Raw genomic sequence first — 20,353 nt, forward strand, 5'->3', positions numbered from 1 at the left:
AGGTCTAGAGTGCCTGTGGATAGTGCCACCCTAGAGCCCCTACTCTGTCTTAAGGGTTTATTAAAGGTCTTGGGAAATAGAAAACATGTGATGTTAGCTACTGAGAATACCTCTCCCAGAGTAAGGAGTGAAACTGCCAAAGAAGGTATCAGTTCCATTGTTAGAGAGAACAATTATGTCAAGACAGATCAAGTGCCTTCCAAAGCCAGCAAGAGAACACCCAATCTGTTGATTTGGAAAAGTGGGAATTTAAACTTGAAGCATAGTCCAATATATGTGGGTTAGCCCCTGTGTACTGGCATATATGTCTTCATTCATAAAGAAACTAATGGTGTCTGAGCTTTCTGCCAAGTAAGCTAGTTCCTGTATAACTAATATCTGGAGAGTTGAGATTTTCAGCTTTGTCTCTGGCAGTTCCATTAGGGAATCCATGAGGTTGGGGAGGGGAGTATTGCGGTACTGGGGGTTTCCTTTTTGAAAAAGCCTGATGTATTTAGCAAATGGCTGTTGGTCTCCCTTCCCACCCAGGGACAACTCCCTTCCTCCTTATCCAATGTCCTGAAGGGAGGTGACTGATTCACGTGCAATATAAGGTAATAACAGAGTGTTCCTCCTTTATTCTGATGGCCTGGGCTCCAACCCTTGAGGCTGAGGTCTTCGGATGAAGCTTTCAAGAAAGAGGGGGTATAGAAAGGGGAAAAGACAGTGGTCAATTGCCTCCTGTGCTTGCTCCTCCTACAGATTACTCTGGTTGAAAATCCTTAAGATGGTGCTTCCTGTTCTTTGTATTCCTCATGGGGTAGATGGTTTTGGTGTGGGCCTGATTCATCAAGATCATAGGCCAATTAATTATTGCCTGGCCTTCCTTGGGGGACTCCAGATATAAAAAGCTGGGGGCAGGCTTCAGAAGAAGATACTAACTGACAAGCCCAGTTGAAGAGATCAAAAGCTGATGTTTCCCCATTACAGAATAGGAGAGAGATCAGGGGCCTGGCACTGCTGGCTTTCATCCCTCCAGTGCCTGGGCCATCCTATTCCCTACAGAAATAGTCATTGACCCTCTGGCTTGTAGGAATGTTATATGCTTGTGGCCAGCAACTTGACAGCTATGGCTTTGGGTGCAGTCTCCTGGGATGCCACGGTAGAGAGGTGTCACTGGAGGTCTGCCCCCAGCTCAACCCCAGTCATTTGAGAAGTCCTCCAATATATCCACAGTGAACAGTCCATGAAACTGTTGGCCGTCTTGGGTCTGATCTTGATCTTCAGGGAAGTGTGGCAGCAAAATAAGAAGGGAAAAAGGGAAATCTCTAGATTAAGAGAGTCTGTTGTGAAGCTGACATGTTGTGGAAGAAGGACTGCACTGGCCCCTCTCACAGGAGAAATGTGAAATCTAATCTAACCTGCCTCCCACCCTAGGATGACCCAGCTCCAAATACTTACGCATATATAACTAGTGGCACATATAGAGTCCTATCTAGTTTGGACAGAAAAGAATTTTCTTTAGCAGAATTTTATTAGAGAGGTTCTGGAATTTTCGGAGTTCCTTCAACTAAAAGATTATGTAGTTCTGGGAAATTGCTAGAGTTATTCCAGTGATAGAGGTGACAAACAAATTGATCAATAAATAAATGTGTAGCATCCTCTTCTCCAAATAGCACTATGCTGATTCCATTCACTTTATCTTGCCAGGCAATCTCTCCTTCATCCTGGATACTAATTATTAGAAAGGATCATTTCCCCTTTCTTCAGTATCTATCTACTTACTGTACTGTACATTAAATCATTTCTGTAGAATATGGGATGTGAAAGAATTATGGATTTTGAGCTTTTTAGCTACAGTATATTTCTCCTTGATTATTAAATATGTTAAAAGGATGTTCAGCAATATTCCTGATGAATTGGAAAGCTGATTCTGTAGAACTGGGATTTTATAGAATTAGAAAGTCAATTATGTAAAACCCCAGTTTGAAGATAATTTGAAGAGGGCTAATTACATCAACATTCTACTTAAGAAATTACAAGACTTCTTAAGCATAATGCAGAAAGAATTAATAGAGACGAGATATATCAAACATTTGCTGGATCGTGTCCATATTTATTTTAAGATTTAAATTAACAATGTAGAGGAGAGAGAGATTTTTTTCAAGATGAGGAGGAGGAGGATTGCTTTTCTATGTTTCTATCTCCAGTAAAAATGTTCCATTATTATTGAAAACACTTTCTGTTGTTACAGGGTTACAACTCCCCACAGGAGTTCATTGCTACCCAGGGGCCTTTGAAAAAAACTCTGGATGATTTCTGGAGACTGGTCTGGGAGCAGAACATCTGCACTATTGTGATGTTGACAGTGGGCATGGAGAATGGACGGGTAGGTCTGATGGACATCACTTTTGGTCTACAGAGGACAGTGATTATTTCTCACGGCAACACATCAGTGCTTCCTAAACAGTGAGTGGGTCCTGAATGGATATGAGGGAGAGAGATTTGTTTTCATCGATATTCTCAGAGGCCTATTTTTTGAGATCTAGCAGAAGGTCACAGATACTTAATATATATAACTTATATATTAAGTATGCAGATACTTAATATATTCCTAAGATTTCTATTTAAAATAATGGATTGTAGCTTTGGGAAACTGTGATCTTGAGTTAGAAGTATTAGCAGGGTGAGCTTTACTCTGTTCTGGTCAGCTGTTTTCTCAGTCAACATTCCCTTTCAGTTATGGAAGTGTGTGACAATAATTGTAAACTTATTCGTATAACCCAAGAACAAAGTATTTGCAAATTTCTAAATATATTTCTTTTCTAAAGAGATTTTGATAAGTAACCTATGTACTAACTACTTTGCGTAGGTGATAGGTATCAAATATGTCTGAAACTTAACTTGCTACCTTAACTTATTCATATCGTATATGATTACCTTACCAAAAACACTAGTATAAAGGATATACTAAAGGACAAACAAAATGAATATTGACCAAGATTTCAAATGTGGTAGGAGTTATTTCAACAGACATTTGCTGCAGAGAAAGCATTTGTTTGAATCCTGTTTGGTTACAAAGTAGATTGAGATCGACAGGTAGATCTCTGGGGAATATGCAGTAGATGAGCAAGAGTTTTCATTGCCCAGTTATTTACTTTCTGGTCTTTTATTATTTGCTTCATTTTCAGTCTCAGTAATGCTGATCTCTAAAATATGAATATAATCGATCTGTTATGACTCAGATGTAGATTTGTGTTAATTTCAGTGTATGGTTCTTGAGGTGCAATGGGTAGCTAACTCTGATCTCCAGTACACTGTTTTCCATCTGTTTATGATTGGTGAAATAATCAGCCTATCCTTACTATCTAGTATATTGTGCTGCACAAAGCATGTTGAGCAAGAACAACCAGGAATAATACTCTTTAGAGTTGGCATGACTGTTTTGTGCTAACATTGTTTAGACTACTTTTTCTTCTACATCCTTTGAAAATGTTCATTGAGTCCTCCTATTTTTATAGGTATTATGTGAATACTACTGGCCAACAGACACCTCTCCTGTCTCTTCTGGAGAAATTAGCATTCATCTACTTGCTCAGAATTTTGCTGATGAGTGGACAACACGGGAATTCAAACTGCAGCATGTAAGTAGAAGCCCTGCAAAGTACTCCCATTACAGATCTCAAAAATCTTCCCAAATCAAAACTGCAAATAGGTTCTGTTAAACATTGGGCTGTAATAACTGATTCTTAGCTAATAGGGACTCTTCCTGGATCAGCTTTCTTGTTTGCAGTAGCTAAAATCCACCAGGGCAAGGCTCTGTCACCTGCAATTTCAAGATTAGGACCTAGTCTGTGGTATATGATAGCTCAGTTATTTGAGTCTACCAGTCTGTTCCTGTCTTTGTTGGCCCAGATCATCTCTGGTACCTGACCTCCTATCATGGACATTAACATAGTCCTTTCCTATCACAGAAAGGACTAAATATGGAACGAAGAGTGAGTCACCTACACTACACAGCATGGCCTAATCATGGTGTTCCTGAGTCTACCATCTCTATGATTGCTTTCATAGAGCTGGTACGAGCACACATGCAGAGTGTAAATGAATGTGGACCTATCCTGGTACATGGTAGGTAAGTTGCAATCAACCCACATGAATACTCATTTTATTAGAATCTGCAAAGGTAGAAAAATGTTTACATAGATTCATTCTTGTGATAAAAATAGTGTTACATTCAGGAATGACATGTGGCATGATCTTCCTGAAACAATACAACTTCAAAATGGAGGTAAGGGGAGGCATCAAACCTCATGTATGAAGGCTATGAACTCAGAGTTCTAATTTGCCATCTTTTCTGATATTGCTGACATGCAGAGTTTCAGTTTGGAGAGCTTTCAAAGAAGCAATCTCTGCTTGCGTTGTAAAAGTAGTATATTCTTATATAAGTTGTATAATATATTTTCATGAACAATTCATTAGCATTACTAGAGAAATGTAGAAGATAGCTACCAAGAGAATTGGTTGAGTGGATTAATTATTCTAGATTGTTTATATATAAAAGAGAAAGCTGACTAAATAAAAAGGCCTTTACCTAGAACCAGAATTATATACATTTTGCACTAGTCTAACCTAACTTCAGAAGATGTAGATGAGGAGAGTGTTGCTCTACCATTAATAGTTGTTAAAACAAGAAGGCTTGTTCTAATAACACTGATTGCTGAAAACTGAAGGCACAGTTTCCTTCCATTTTGAGGTGGGAAACAAGAAAACTGTAAGATAAGCTCAAAATAGGCATAGTTCAGTTAAACACAACAACTAGACTTCCACAGTCTCCCCCAAAGTCATTCCTGTCCAATAGGGGGATGTGCCCCTCTATGCATCAATCCTCATCCCCCAGAAATGTTAAGTATAACCCTTGGCTACCAAAATACTGGCCATCCTTGTGTTAAAAGAAGAAATGATTTCTTAACTATGGTGATGAGAAAGTCTAAGGCAGGGATTATATTACATCTTCTACATCTTCTGAAGGAATAGGAACTACTTCTTGTCCAAATCCTTTATATGTTGGATTTGGAGAGAATGGAGGTGAAAATGGGTAAAATGAACAAAACATGAATTTTTTTGCTGAGAAAATCCCTGGTTTCACTCTTATTGCAGTGCAGGGGTGGGCCGCACAGGCACCTTCATTGCCCTTGATCGGCTCCTGCAGCAGCTAAAGCATGAGAATCTGGTGGATATCTTCGGTACCATTTATAGTCTTCGGATGAACCGCCATCGTATGATAGAGACCCTGGTGAGACAACTTGGACCTCTCTCTTAGATCTGCAACTCTCCAATCATTTAAGGATACAAGAAAGTTTTATCTTTCCCATGGAGTATTTGTGGCCATGGAGGTGTTGAAATCATAGTGGAAAGAAATCCTTTATTAAGAACTAAAAGCCTTAGTAATGAGAACTGATGATTACCAAGCTAAAATAGATGAAAGTACTATTACACTGGAGTGTGTAGCCTATGACCCACATACAATTCCATGTCCTTTTTGTGTGGTTCTGAGGCCCCCAAGATGGTGCTTAAAATCGGTGGCAAAACTCTGGAAATTGGTGGAACTATGCCCTGCCAATTTTCAGTAGGGAAAATAAAGGGAAATAATGTAAGAGATCAGAGACATGTTTCAGATGTTATAAGAAGCAGACATTACAAATGGAAGGCTTGATAGGAAATTGTGCTACATAGAAGAACCAAGAAGACATGGCGTGGGAGACCCTGTCAAGTCTAGAGACCAGTCACAGTATCACTGACTGGATTTCAGACTTTCAGACTTGTCCTGCTTATCCTTGCCTCCTAATTCAATCCCCACAGTTGGATTTTTCTGTAGTTTTGACAATCCCCACAGTGGATAGAAACTCTCAATTGTGCACTAGCATTAGATACTGTAGCAGTTCTACTCCAAAATGTGCTGTGTAGATAAACTATATGTTCTGCTTTCCAGGGACAGTACATTTTCCTGCATAGCTGCATCCTAGAGAAGATCTCCGAAGATCCAATTGTTGGCCTCTCAGAGATGTAAGTTTCTTTTCCCCATTAAATCCTTGTTAGGTTTCCCATCATATCTATCCTTCTTAGCATAACTAGTGCTTGCCCTACAAAAGTAATCAACCATGGAAACTTTCCTATCCCTTATCTTCAAGCAGATCATCACACTATTTGTGTCAGATCAGAGTTCGTGTAAGTATAAGGCTAAGGGGAACAAATCTAGGGATTTTTATTTCACATCGAGAAGGATCTTTGGAAATCAGCAGTCCGTGCAACATACTCATGGCAAGCATGTTTTGCCTGCCCTGCATTACAGTAACATAAGCGTCTTTTCAGCACAATTTATAGAATTCTCCAGTTTTTTCATCTTAATATTTATTAGTAGTTTGCCCAGCATACTGATGTCTGTTCTTCTTCTTACCAATAGGGTAGTACCAACCAACAATACCAGGTCTTTATAACTGCTGATTTTTCTTTGTACAGTTGTCAGCTGATGTTAAATTAGTGTAATCAGTAGCTGAGTAAACTTGTTTATTCTCTTTTCAAGCTCCCATCCAGTCTCTCTCAAGAGTTTTGTGCAGCACCATGCAAACAACTGTTCTCAGTCCAATGCTGGCTTCCTAAAAGAATATGAGGTAAGATTTTGGCATAGAAGATACTGAATTTAAGAAGATTCTTCCTACAACACACATACGTGTCAGTTGGGAAAGACTAACTCCATAGCAGAAGCCCAAATTTAGTAACAGCATCACTAGGTAATGCTGAAAAGTATCCTTTCTGAAATCCTTCAGAACCCCAGTTCATCAGTGTCCAAACCGCTGGGTTAAATAAAGCCTCTCTCAGTGTATAATGCAGCTTTCTATATGTACCTTCCTATGTTCTATGTATTTATTCAAGCAGAGTTCAGTTTTTATCCCTCAACATTCTTCTATTAAAACTCACAGTTTGAGACTGTTTTCATTTTTTTTTTAAAAAAAGTGTTGAATGCATGTAAGCTGCATCAATGTGGCCTTTATTGTTGTTGTTGTTATTTATTAAAATTATATGCTGTCCAACTCCCAATGACTTACAGACCTTATCCATTTGGCTGAATGTTTAGAAAGACTGTAGAGCATAGTGACTCTATCAATTGTCAGGGGACCTGGTTTGATACTTCCCACACCCACAGGTACAGAATTCTGCCAAGCTCTTTGAGGATGAAAAGTATGTCAGTAACCCAGAAGCTAACAATGTCCCAGTCTTAGTTTTCCTTTTCTATTCTATCTGTCTTTAGCAGATGCTCTTGGAGGTTGCAAAAGAGGAAATAAATTCTGCCATACCACCCTCTGTCAACCAGCAAATCAACCTCAGCTCCAGCAAGATTCCATGTGAGTGATACAGTTTTGTAGCCAGAAAAAGTATATGTCTTGGAATTGTACTTAAGGAGAAAAAAGGGCTCATCCACATAGCCACTTGGCTGTGATTTCCTCTTGGAGGCAGAGTCAGGAGGTAAATCGTATCAGTATAAATTGTACTGTCCAGACAGTGTGCCTTTAATGTGCATCTGAATTGGGATCGTGCTGAGCTACTATCCCTACAACCTCTCCACATGATACTGTAAGGGCAGTAATTGGAAGTTTTCCCTGACTGAAATTTGCCACTAATTTCATAAGCATGTCTGATGGGGTGCATATAAGGTCTGGACCAATCCACTCAATCTTTGTGCAGCCCAGATGCAGCTGCTGTATAATTATTCTTGGAGCTGGAGTTCAAGAAAGGGGTTTGGGTGTTTATGAAAGACCTGTTCAGCTGTGGAGTACTCTCAGTTACATCCACAATTTTTTTCCAAAATGTGTGCTGACTGATTTATCTACATATGGATCACTAGGTGACACCAAAGAGTTAGAGGTTTTTTCCCCCCTCTCTTCGCTGCCATCTAATGATCATCTAGATTTGTGCAGCTGAGGTTGGCTGTTTGATAAGACTGGTTGGAGAGTAAGAGTTTGAGAAATTGCTTTATTGATCCCTGTGTCAAATTATAGCATTCATTTGAAATATCCCCAGATTTGGGCGGCCCAAACACCCAAGCCACTCAGGCTTGGTGGGATTGAGCCAGAGATGGTTTCTCCCCATCCAGACCTGCACGCCCTCCAGGTACTGGGATGGAACCTTGACAGCTTCACTTGGCCATCCCAAGGTCAAAAAATAGAATTGGGTATCACCAGCATATTAATGATACCAAACCCCAAACTGGCTGATGATCTCACCCAGTGGTTTCAGGTAGATGTTGAAAAGGAGGGGAAAGAGAGTAGAACTCTGTGACACCCCACAAAGGAGAGGCCTGGGGAGCAATATTTTCCCTCAACCAACACTGACTGGAACCAACCCCGGAGAAAGGAAGAGAACCACCATAAAACCCCTGATCCCCAACCCATAGAGCCATCTCTGAAGGATACCACGGTCAATGGTATGATAGTCCTGTTCAGTAGGAATATGTAGGAAATCATTGCCTTGCCAAGAATGGGTCTCTAGTTGTGGCTCTCCCTGTGGTTAGGTCAGACTTCCTCAGAAAAAAGTTACAGTTTAAGCTGGGCAAAGTAAAAGCCTTGATATAAAAAGGCTAATTGCTCTGAGACTTGTAGGGTGCATAGCAAGAACAGTAATAATATAGCTGAATTAACTAGGCTGAGATAAAAGAGATGGGGTGGTAAGTGTGAAATCCTGCTGGATGGGCTCAGCTGACCTGATACACTGTGTCTTCCAACCATTGTCCTTCACTCTGTTTTGCAGATGATCGCGCTAAAGTGAAATTTTTACCACTGGATCGAGATCCATTCTCAGATCTTGCACATGTCTGGTTTATCCCTGTGAGTCCACCATACTTTATGTTTTCTTCTTTTTGCTTTCTATTGTTACCAAACTATTGCTTTGCTGCTTGACTTATTTATAAAAAAGGAATCTTTTACACATGTAGATATTTTCGTTGTTTATTCTTCTATGAACGTAAGGCACATATTAAAATATATATTTTATATATCCATAAAAGGCATATATTAAAGTATATAGTTAAGACTTTTGATCTATTGGTTAAAGGAACCAGGCTAGAAACTGGGAGACTGGGAGTTCTATTCCCGCCTTGGGCACTAAGTCAGCTGGGTGACCTAGGGCCAGTCACTCTCTCTCAGCCCTAGCAAGCAGGCAAGAGCAATATTGCCAGAAAACTGCATGGACTTGTCCAAGCAGTCTCCAGGAGTCAAGACTGACTTGAAAGCACAAAATTATTATTGTTATAACACAATGTAGTTCTTGTCAGGATGGGAAGAGATAATAATTGGATCGTGCAGAAACTCTTAGCTCAATATTTTCATTAATAGCATAGGTATTGACGAAAATTCAATATCAAAGCCTGCAAATTAACATAAATCAGGGACCATTTCCAAATGCTTTTGAGGACATATTTAGAAATCCAAAGTATCTTGATAATCTAGAGGCCTGAGCCAAAAAATCTGTAAAAATACATTAATACAAAAACAGTAAAAGGTAAGAATATCTTACATCCCACAGGACACTATTTTTGCAAAATTGTTAAGCACTACTTTAGTTGCATTCATAGAAATGTATTCAAACCAAAGGAATTTTCAGCATGCCAGAAGGACTATCGAAATAATCCAGAATTGGGTCAATTTCTCTATGTGGAAAGTTATTATGTTTGGAAATGTATAGCTTGGGAAAAGGGACGCAAAGGGGATATGATAAAAGTTTATAAAATTATGCTTGGTGTGGAAAAAGCTAATAATTTTTTTCTCCTCGTCTTCCCATACTTTTTGCTACCACTGACAAAGGATAAGAGGATGCCCCTCTCCACCTTCTATTTCAGTGTGGAAACTAAACCTTATTTCAGCACTGGCATAGCATCCTTCATTCTTCTGCAGAGCAGTACACTAATTTATGGACTGTGGGGAAGATGGAATGCTACACGCATAGAGCTTTATCCTTCAGTACTGCCAGTTGCTGACATGTCCTGCCCAACCATAAGGCTACTCATACCGGAGCCAGAGGATTCTGGTTCAAGTTCTAGTTCTAGTTCCAGCAACTCCTGGTACCCCATCCCTAGGCACCTCTCATGTTGCATGGGAGAAGAGGACAGGTGCAGATATTGCATATTTGCAACTTACTTGTGTAACTCAGCTGCGGTTTTCTAATGGCACACTAAAACTTAGATCAAACTTAGACTAGGTTTACCTTGTTATCTCAATATTAGACTAGTCTTACCTAATGCCGTCTGCTTCCTTAATTTCCTGCACTTTTTCTCCTGCTAGCAAATTATATAAATGAAACCCTAGTGTTGTTAGTTAATTTATTTATTTATTTTTAATTTGATAGGGCTGCAATTCAGCCAAGGACTATATTGCTATAGAAGGACCTGACAAGCTGGCCCTGGAAGAGTTCTGGGGACTAGTCTGGGAACGTGGTGTCCACACTATCATCACTTTACTACCTGGGCAGACAAATAGTCCGGTAAGAGAGTCATTATATAAATTCGCAGAATCCTAAAGAGAGGCCATTCTGGGATAATGACATTAAATGATTCAGCAATACATAATAATATGAGGAGTTCAATTTGGATATTTAGGATTGGCAGAAATGCCACTAAGATACTGTCCTAGCTGCACAAGAGTTGTTCTGTGAAAGTGGGAGCTGGGATGTTACGTCATGAACAGGGCCAAAAGTTTGAGACATTCGTACATAAGTAGCACTGCCCTTCCCAGGAGGGTGATGACTCATGGGAAGATTTCCTACTCACAGTCACTCATGCCTTAGTCACCTCCTGCCTAAGTAACAGGATCTACATCAGGTTGCTCTTGAAAAACACTTGGAAGCTACAGCTGGTTCAGAATGCAGTGGCTTGGGCTCTGATGGTGTATTTCATTGCTCTGAGAGTTGCAATGGCTCTCAGACAGCCTCGGATGCAATTCATGTTACTAGTTGTCACATTTAACGCCATGTATGGTTCTGGACCAGGTTATTTGTGGAAGCATCTCTTGTATTTATCTGCCCATCTGCTCCACTTGAGGTCTTTTCTATATGAGAATACCACCTGATGCAACCTCAGAAATGTTCAAGTGCACTCCCACACTGGAATTCCCTCCCTACAGAGATCTGGTCTGTCCTTTCCCTTCTGGGTTTCAAGAGCGGTTAAGACCTGGCTGTTCCATTAAGTACAGGAGGAGGGCCTACTGCGATTCAGGACGTGAATTTGGTGGATGCGTGATGTTGACTATATTTTTCTTTTTGTATAATGTTGATGTTGTATTTATTTTATGGTTGGGTTCATTTATTATTCCTAAAGGTTAAAGGTTTTTTTTTTCTTTTTTAAATTTTTTAATTATTAGCTGCCCCAAATGAGCAGCCTACAAATTGTGTAATTAAATAAATAACTATCCTTGCCCCCGTGTTTATGAGTCCTTCTGTAGGACTCCAATATGTTGAAGACTGCCTTGTTTATCAGCATCATTGTGATAACAAAAGGACACCTGCTTCTTTTTCAATACATGGGAAGGGGATCTGAATGAGCTCTGCCAAAATATTCACGTGGGAAGCATTAGATCACTAACAGCCACCTACAATCATTTGGCTGTGTATTCTGGTGCTGTGAATTTTATTTGAGTTATAGGAAGCTGATATATGGATCTACTCTTGGCTCAAGGACTTTGAATGACCAGCAATAGCTATGCTATTAGTCCTACTGGAAACATGGATTTGTAACTACAGTGCATTTTTTTTTTTTTTGCATAGGCTCCCGATAAGTCCTGCTGGCCATCAGAGGGTGAACCCATCTGCACAGAAATGTTGACCATACAGCAAGGGCCTGAAAAGATTATTTCAGGATGGCCTTGTGTTCAGCTCAGACTAAAATATGTACGTGAGTCGGAGAGGAGGGGAAAGGTGAACAGTCACGGGAACGTGAACAATAACGGCAGAGATGGCTTGCTAGCACAGCACATGGATGTTTAAACAAGAGCTTGACAACAGATGCTTGAGAACTAATTAAACTTCAGAAGTTTATATTTAGGAAGATTTCAACTTCCCTCTTTCCAGTTTGTGGCTCATGGTATTAGATGGATCTTTTTTATTCTTCAGACATCACTTTATTGCATCTGGAATTGCCAATACCAGGCAAAGCAGGGGAGATGATGTGGGGAGATGTTACACCTTGGGGGGAAGGAACTCAATGGAGCGGTTATTTTCTTCTTGGAGGAACTCAATGGATCTGTTCATACTTAGAAACTAATGACTGTGTTTTAAGTAAAGAAGAATTTAGTTCCCCAGATCTGATAGCATTCTAGATTTTGGGTTATTTTTATTGTTGTTTCATGCGTATACTGTTGAAACTTGGTTTTATAGTATGTAATCTGGATATACATGTATTGTATGTGTATATGTATGTGTGTGTACACACACACATACACACACATACCCATTCCATTCATAGTTTCACAAAAGATGGAATTACAAGTTCTGATTATCTTTGCTGCTGGTTGGAGATAGGGAAGTAGAAACCCCAGTAGCATTTGTTTCCATGTGAAGCGAAAGCTCTACATTTAAAGTAAATGGAATCTTATATTGTTAATCACACTCCTATTTGCTGTTCCTGATTCTCCTTATGGAAGAGAACGAAAATGCACCGTTTCTCTCTCCCTCTCTCTCTTTTTGAACTGACAATGTGTGCTTATGGACTGTTCCTTCTCAGTGTGTATAAGCTTCTGAGTTACACTGAATTCTTAATTCATGTACTGTCTTGCACTGCTGATGTCTTCATTGTTTTTGTCAGGAGAAAAAGGCCAAGGAAAGACTGATACAACAGTTCCGATTTCCTTTGGGGGAAGGAGAAGAGTTGCCTGATCCTGAGATCCTGGTGGGCTTTCTCACTGTTGTCAGACAACTAGTGCCATACCGGAAGAGGACCAACCCTTTAGTCCTGCATTGCAGGTAAGAAACCAAATCCCATCCTGAGTCAAGGGTATATTTTTTGGGAATCAGTCTTGGATTGGTGAGTACTAGATACTCCCTGTTGTCTGGATTGGATGTCAGTATATAGCAACACTATGGCAACCCTTACTGATTCTGACTTCTTTCCCAGTTCGGGAGGTGTGGGCCAGATGGGGATACTCATTGCCCTGGATACTCTGCTGCAGCAGCTGAAAGGGGAGAAAAATGTGGATGTATATGGCGTTGTTTTGAGGCTGGTGAGAAGCTGTTGTCTCATGACTCCATCGTTGGTAAGTACAGCACAGAGTTGGACTAGCAATGGAAGGTGCTAGCCTATAGACTCACCATGGTCACTGTGCCCTTAAAGCCTGCCTCTCTACGGGTCATAGGGAGCTTGTCCCCTTGACTGGTTGTCTCTAACTATAAGTCAGAAGAAGAAAAAATATATTAGATATAATGCTTCAGAACATTCTTATCAGGAACACTTGAGATGCATTTTTGGCTCATTCATCATCACCATGGCAGGAGACAGATCATTGCTCTAGGTCAGCCTTACCCAACCTGATGCCTTCCCGATATATTGGACTACACTCTCCATCATGTTCAGCCATTGGTGGTACATGTCCATTCCATATCCAGCATAAAAGGAAATATCCAATCTGGAGAAGAATTGCGGCTTCTCAAATCAAAATATTGCAGAGTTAGTACTAGGAAAATATACGGACCATGCTATGAATATATGGACCAGGCTTTTTACTGTGAATAAAAGAATAAAAGACAAGTGCATGTTTACTGCATTAAATGAAGTGATGTAAACATTTTCAATCATATATATTTAAAATAATTCAGTTCATCTAGATTTATGCTGAAATACACATAAGACTGCATCACGAGCTTACTTCTATATCGGTAAATTTTTCAGGGAGTTGAAAGACAATATATAATATTGGGCCACCAGAGGGCATTGCATACAACCTGTTCTCAAACTGGAAACTGAAGCACTGGTGTAAAATTTATATTGCATAGATTTTACACTTAGCTCTGTGATGCTTTTGCATGTTCCAAGTTTATGTAATCAAAGAACTCCCTGGCACTTGCAGAGTCCAACTGGGGGGAGGAATACAGGTCACTAATGACCACGCTGTTTAGCCTTGGAAACTTTCACATATGTAGCAAAGGGATCAGGCTGTGGTTTGTTTGTTTGTTTCCTGTAACTAAAGCAGTGGCAGATGTTAGCACTCATGCTGTTAGTATATGAAGCTGTTCATGCTGCATTAATAGTTCTAGCCTGAACCTGTAATTTCCTGGACCTAATTCCTGGTGTAGTGTGATGGCCTTCAATGTACAGTATGTTTCTCATTTTTTTCAGTATCAGTACAATTTTTTTTTTTTAAATCTGCTTATCTGTGGCATCTCATCTATTTCATCTCTCTTTCTCTTCCCCTCCCCCATTCCTCTAGGATAAGTATATTTATCTGTATGAATGCATTCGTGATGTCATCACCCAGAAACACGTTTAGGCTCTGCCCTCTGCTCCTTGTTAGATGGTGGATAGGATTTCATTGTGCAGCAGAAGTGTGGACATAGACTGAACTGATGTTTTCCTGTGCTGAGATGAGCAGCTACCCCAGGGATCTGATCTTAATCTGTGCAGAAGGTGAAACAATGAGTCTGTAAAAATGCTGGCTGTGATGTTCCACTCTTCCAGTTGCAGGAAGCTCATTTCTGCTGACAGCAGACTTCTGTTCCTCAAGGCAGGGTTGTGCATGCCATAACAACGCATCCTTCATTCTGGATGCACCATTTACTGAGGAAAAAATGCAAAAACCACCTCCTGAGCCTTCCCAGTTTTTGTTCAATGTCCTTAAAACACAGTGAACCGTGTTGTTGGATATGGATGTAGTTGATGGGTTCAAAATGCTCATGATGTCATTATATAAATCTACAGTACATAATACATTTCAGTTAATTTGGCTTTGTGACAAAAACAAATATAGCTGGAGAAGTTGCAAGAAAGGATGATGGACAAAAAGATCCAGTGGTCCTCATACTCCCTCTCTGCTACATTTCTGACGTTGCATATTTGGACCTTTGTAGCAACAGAGATCCCAATTATGACACTTAAGTCCATGGAACTATCATACACAATGGCACAGCCTGGGTGCAAGCATTTTGGTTTTCTTTTGTTGACATTTTCCTATACAAACAGGCTGAGTAAATATCTTACTGGCATGTTAACACTAGGATGTTACCAAATCAGTGGTGTGTCTTCTTTCCACATTCACAACCAAATTAAGCAGAAAGACAATTTTCCATATATAAAATTATTCATAACTTTAAAAAAACAGCCTAAACATAGCTTTCTTACAAAAAGAAAGAAAGAAAAAATATTTTAAAGAGACAGATTTAGAAAATTTTTATTAGATCCACTCTGGGAATGTAAAATAAAAGGTAGATAAAAGAATGAACAAAAAATTTACCAGATGAATTTTGGTAAAGAAGTTCTCAAAAAGGATATCCTTGTAAAGAGTATGGATAACTTATGGAATTTGGTGTGAAAGGGATTTGCATCAGTATTTGCATAAGTGCTTATTGAATGCAGAGTAGGTTCTTTGAGAGAGAAATTATAGCATGGTCTGGAAAAGATGTTACCAGCTACAACCACCATGTTGCCTTGTTTTGAATTTTCTCAAAACATGTGCTTAACTGTTGTTCCAGATAAGGCAACTTTTCCTAAGTCCCTTGATCCATATTCCATATGCAGAACTAGGCAGAAACTATCCAGTCTCTAAAAACTGCTGTGAGGCCCATATTGCAAGTTCATAGCTTCCTCTGTTCCTTTGAGTTCCATTCTTCACCTGGACTCTGGATTCCTGAGTCTCACTTGGTTCCACCTCCAAGCGTGTAGCAAAGACATAGTAAAAACAACTACAGCAGTATGTTTCAGGGACAGAGCTGAAAGTTGTACTTTTCCTCTTGCAAGTTCTGATCTGCGATCCTATGCTTATTTACATGGAAGTAACTCACTGTACTAAACTGGACTTAATTCTAGTTAATATGCATATAATTCCATCATAGGGCTTTCTTATTCTAAGCATTGTTTGAGAAATTTATTTTGAGTTCCATCAAATCCGGTTCTGCTTTTCTTTGACTCACTCCTAATTCCGTTTCTTAAAGCGGTCACTTTAGTTTTAAAATGGGGTTGAACTATCCATTGGAAAAAAATGCATTTTTACAAATAGGTATGAGTTACCCCAATTTCCTGGGGAAAGTGGTTTTATAATAATAAATTATTCTATGAAAAATGAAATATTTAGCATTATTCAGTTTTGTCTGCTTCATCCATTGATGTTTATGCTAGGAGAAAATCTTAGTCATACTTTGCAATGTGAATGGTATTTCACTAGAAGACAAGGTTGTGGTCAAATTTATCACTAGTAGGATAGCGGGTCTTCTTCCAGAGGGCATAGAAATGAGAGCCAGGGAGTTTTAGAAACAATGAATTCATATATCCAGGAGATGTAGGCTAACACGAACCAACAATAATACTAAGTGTGTGGCTTGAATGGTTTCGCAGATAGTTGACAGTGTATTGTAGAGCATCGCTTTGGCAAGCCATCCTCTCTAGAGCAACTTTCTCCAGTGCAAGCTGTAGATTCTTGAGTACTCAAACACTTCTGGGGGTGCCAATTTGGAAAAGAATGCTTGGAGTTTACAATCTTAAAAATAGACACAGGAAAACAATAAGAGGGAAGGCAGATGGAGGTAGGGGTGAACAACAGAAGAATTCTTTCAGTTATATATAATTCAGCTTAGATCAAATAAGGCAGTCTTCCCAAACCTAGTGTCCTTGAGATGATTTATCTGATTGTTTGATTATGTGCCATCAAGTCCGTGTTGACTCTTAGTAACCACACAGATAAACCTTCTCCAGGATGAGCCTTTGAGATATGCTGGACTATAACTCATTGCTTTAAGAGGTAGCAGCACATGGCTGACCTTTCTGGGCTCAAAAGCTAAGCTGAGTTGGGCCTATATATCACTTGGATAGAAGATTCCAGGACTATAAGCTAGAATGGGAAATCAAGAAAATACCTCAGATAAAGGCAATAGCAAACGGCTTCTTTACTGTTGCCAAGAAAACAACATAGAAGTTACTAGGAGTTAAGCCTGAGTCAAAAAATGACTTTGCCTTTGTATAACTCTCTTTTTATCCCTATGATTGGAGTCATAATCAGCAAATACTGAGGTAAGAAGTTACAGAAGGGTGCAAGGTAGTTTTTTGACTAGAGGGGAAATTTCTATTGACTGTCTGGAAAAAATTAGTTTTGAGAGAAATTTGGAGGAAGGTCAGATTGGCATTTTGAGAAGCATAAGAGACTAAGGGTGAACAAACAGTAGAAGCAGGTGGGGAGCAGGAAAAGTGTAGAAAAAGAGTTTTAAAAATTGAGCCTCTTTTCTTATATAATTCTGAGTAATTCTCAATATGCTAATCTAACATGAATTGATTTTGGGCAATGAAACTGAAATAACAGAAATCTTCTGTAAATTTCTTTTGCATCTTCTAAATGAGTCAGTGTATAATCTGCAGTCTGATTACACATCACATTTATTCATTTATTGTCTGGCTAGCATATTTTCAAAACATGGTACAATGTAGTCATCAGAATGAATAGAGAATATTATAAAACCTGAACAACTGAAATGCGAGACAGCCGAGCCAGGTGATAGGAAAAATTAATGATCTAGCATTTATTTATGTGGTTTTCTTTTCTTTGTTTTTAAACATTAAGTATTTTACATAAGTAGTCTTTTACTGTCAAGCTTCCAATATCTCAAATCTTAGTGTTCCATTTGAGTATGTTTATGAGAGAATGCTGGGGTGTATGTATTGAGCCACGCCATAATTTTTTTAAGATTGACAATTTGTTCCTGTTAATTAAATCACAAGTAAGCCCAATTATCACAAGTAAGCCCAAACCAAGCAAACTACATTAAGGCTTTCATGCAGTGTGTGAAAACCCAGCCAGTGAACCAATTCTTTGGAAGGTTCCTATGAAAAGCCCAATTTGTGTTAGCAACACCTTTATGCCCCAAAATTTGTTTTGGGGAAGGCACTTTGCAGTCTATGATCAAGAATGCTCAACCATGGGGGCACATCTCTCAAGAATGTATGCCATGCTTCCCTTCCACTGCCACCAGACACACCCCTTAGCTTCTGGGGAAGCTTTGCAGACAGAGCAGGTGGGTGGAAGGCTCACTGCTCAGAGCGAGTCTTAGATTTCTGGCTTTGCTGGGTTTCATTCCTGGAGAATGGCCTTAAGAAAAGGAGGCCCTGAAATGGAGATCAAAGCTAGGGAGTTTGCTCTAAGCAAGTAACAAAGGCCCCAGATAGTGTCTGGCTCCCAGGAGCATCACAATTAAAGAGAAGGGAAGAAAAGACAAGAGGCAATTGAAGTCTACAATGGGAAAGGCACAAGCAACCTGAGCTGGGGGGTGTGGCCAGGAAATGGGAGATAGAATTGCTCCTAAAGGAGTTGGGCAATGCTCAGCCTTTCCCCCTCTCTCCAGCCTACATTTGCAGCTTCAGTCCTGGCTTTGCATGGCACCTGGGAATGCTGCTAGCTTTCTCCGTGGCTCAGCTCTTCTGCTCTATGCCAAGAGCCTGGTACACTGGATGGAGATAAAGAAATGGAAAAACTCTGGCCTGTTTATTTCTTAAGTCAAGCCAAAGTCACACAGGTATATGATTTGTATTACATTTGGCAACCACTATTGGATGTAGACATTCTGGGACCTGTCCCAAATCCATCATTCTCATGCTGGAATTATTGTTTGTTTGTTGTTTTACCCTACCTGTTCTGTAGGAACTCAAGGCAGATTACACAGGGATTTCTCTTCAGTTTTTTCCCACAGAAACAATCTTAAAATGACAGAGTGCCTGGCTCATGCCTGAAGGTGGACTTTAATCTGGGTCTCCCCAGTCCTAATTCAACACTTGTACCACTACACCACATTGAATCTAAGCTACACTGTGGCACAAAGTCTTGCTACTAGCTTTAGTACCTATCCAAATGTATTTTTAATTATTTAAAATATGTTAAAGCTTGCTATTAACCTTACAGTGTACACATTTAAACATTTATCAACTGAAATGAGAGAAAATAAAGTCAGAAAAGCTAGAGGAAGGAAATGATCTTTACATCTGAAAATGAAGAGTTGGAATTAGGCAAAGAAATGGGCAAAGGTATATTTGCTTGTTCATAGAAAGTGTTAAGACCAAAACTAGTCTCATGATGTCTTACTGCTGTGAGTGAACTCAGCCATTGTGGTTTTAAACCATGGTTTAGGGCTTAGCATATTGTGCAAATTTTAGGCAACTTTAGCTTAGCATAGCAAACTATAACTTAGCAAAATGCATGCTCCTTATCACATACTTAGATTCTGCCTTACACACAAACATTAGAATCATGAAATCTCTCATTCTGACATGTTTTGATACATTTGTATTCTGCAAACATACATGTATACACATAAATAGGATGATTTATGGTTCTGTTCTAAGGTGGCCATCTTCAGAAAAAGATAGTAGAGAAGAGGACAAAGCTAGACTAATTATAGGTTGCTTCCACGATTTAAAAAGCTGAAGTACAAGAACACTAGGTTGTTGGGTGTAGTCTAGAGTTAGATCACAGGACCAGCAACTACCTGATTTAATAGCCAGAATTTCCTTTTAAGAATGCATGAATAAGGACTGTAAGGCAGTTATAATACCTCATGGGCCTTCTAAGCCCCAGGTCTCCAACAGGGCACTCAAATGTGCCATTATGCCTGCAAAGAACTTGGCAGTTATTGTGTTCTCTGCCTCAAAGTCTTGACTCTGGGTAGTTTTTTTGGCAATAATACAGAAGTGGATTGTCATTGCCTTCTTCTGGAATGTTGTTTCTTCTTCACAGTCTAGCCTAGTTGAAGTAGGCTGACCTTGGAAAGCTAAATGGGGTCAGACCTTGTTATAACTTGAACTGATTTTGTATTATGTTTTTATCTTGTTCTTATTTCTATTGTTTTCTGTTTTTATGGTTGTAAACTGCCAGGAGTCCTTGGATTTTGGCAGTATATAAATGGGGGGGGGGGGAGGATGATAGACCACCATGAAGGTCCAGGGTTGCAGGTTAGACTGGATATGTACACTCATACATGGTAAAGACTCTCGTGAGTAAAGATCATCTTTATTTCTGATAGTGCCTTTGGACTCACGTGGATCTCCATAAACTTTCTTAGAAAATAAAAATGAGGTGTGGCTGCATTCCTTCCCCCCACCCCGACATAGAGTAAAAGTAAGATCTGATAGGAAACAGCCTGCAATGGC

The 20,353-nt window shown here is 39.6% G+C and overlaps 1 protein-coding gene across 5 annotated transcripts in view; it reads left to right on the top strand.

Moving 5' to 3' along the window:
• Positions 1–20,107, top strand: part of LOC103063267 (receptor-type tyrosine-protein phosphatase V-like) — a 64,665-nt gene extending 44,558 nt beyond the window's left edge. For 2 of the 5 annotated variants that reach the window (XM_007430038.4, XM_088153324.1), the window contains exons 25-37: positions 2,234–2,368; positions 3,501–3,623; positions 3,954–4,114; positions 5,140–5,275; positions 5,972–6,045; positions 6,563–6,650; positions 7,289–7,382; positions 8,785–8,861; positions 10,378–10,512; positions 11,791–11,913; positions 12,827–12,984; positions 13,136–13,274; positions 14,445–20,107. In XM_007430038.4, coding sequence (XP_007430100.1) covers positions 2,234–2,368; positions 3,501–3,623; positions 3,954–4,114; positions 5,140–5,275; positions 5,972–6,045; positions 6,563–6,650; positions 7,289–7,382; positions 8,785–8,861; positions 10,378–10,512; positions 11,791–11,913; positions 12,827–12,984; positions 13,136–13,274; positions 14,445–14,504 — 1,503 coding nt within the window. In that variant the 3' untranslated portion in view covers positions 14,505–20,107. Of the gene's footprint in view, positions 1–2,233; positions 2,449–3,500; positions 3,624–3,953; positions 4,115–5,139; positions 5,276–5,971; positions 6,046–6,562; positions 6,651–7,288; positions 7,383–8,784; positions 8,862–10,377; positions 10,513–11,790; positions 11,914–12,826; positions 12,985–13,135; positions 13,275–14,444 lie in introns of those variants that run through there. The other 3 variants (XM_088153323.1, XR_015798349.1, XM_088153325.1) reach the window with 3 other exon arrangements.
• Positions 20,108–20,353: the final 246 nt, after the last annotated feature.

Source organism: Python bivittatus, unplaced genomic scaffold (genome assembly GCF_059951505.1).
Source record: "Python bivittatus isolate LINGU-HERP-01145 unplaced genomic scaffold, Pbiv_v1 ctg000700_np1212, whole genome shotgun sequence".
Taxonomy (NCBI): Eukaryota; Metazoa; Chordata; class Lepidosauria; order Squamata; family Pythonidae; genus Python; species Python bivittatus.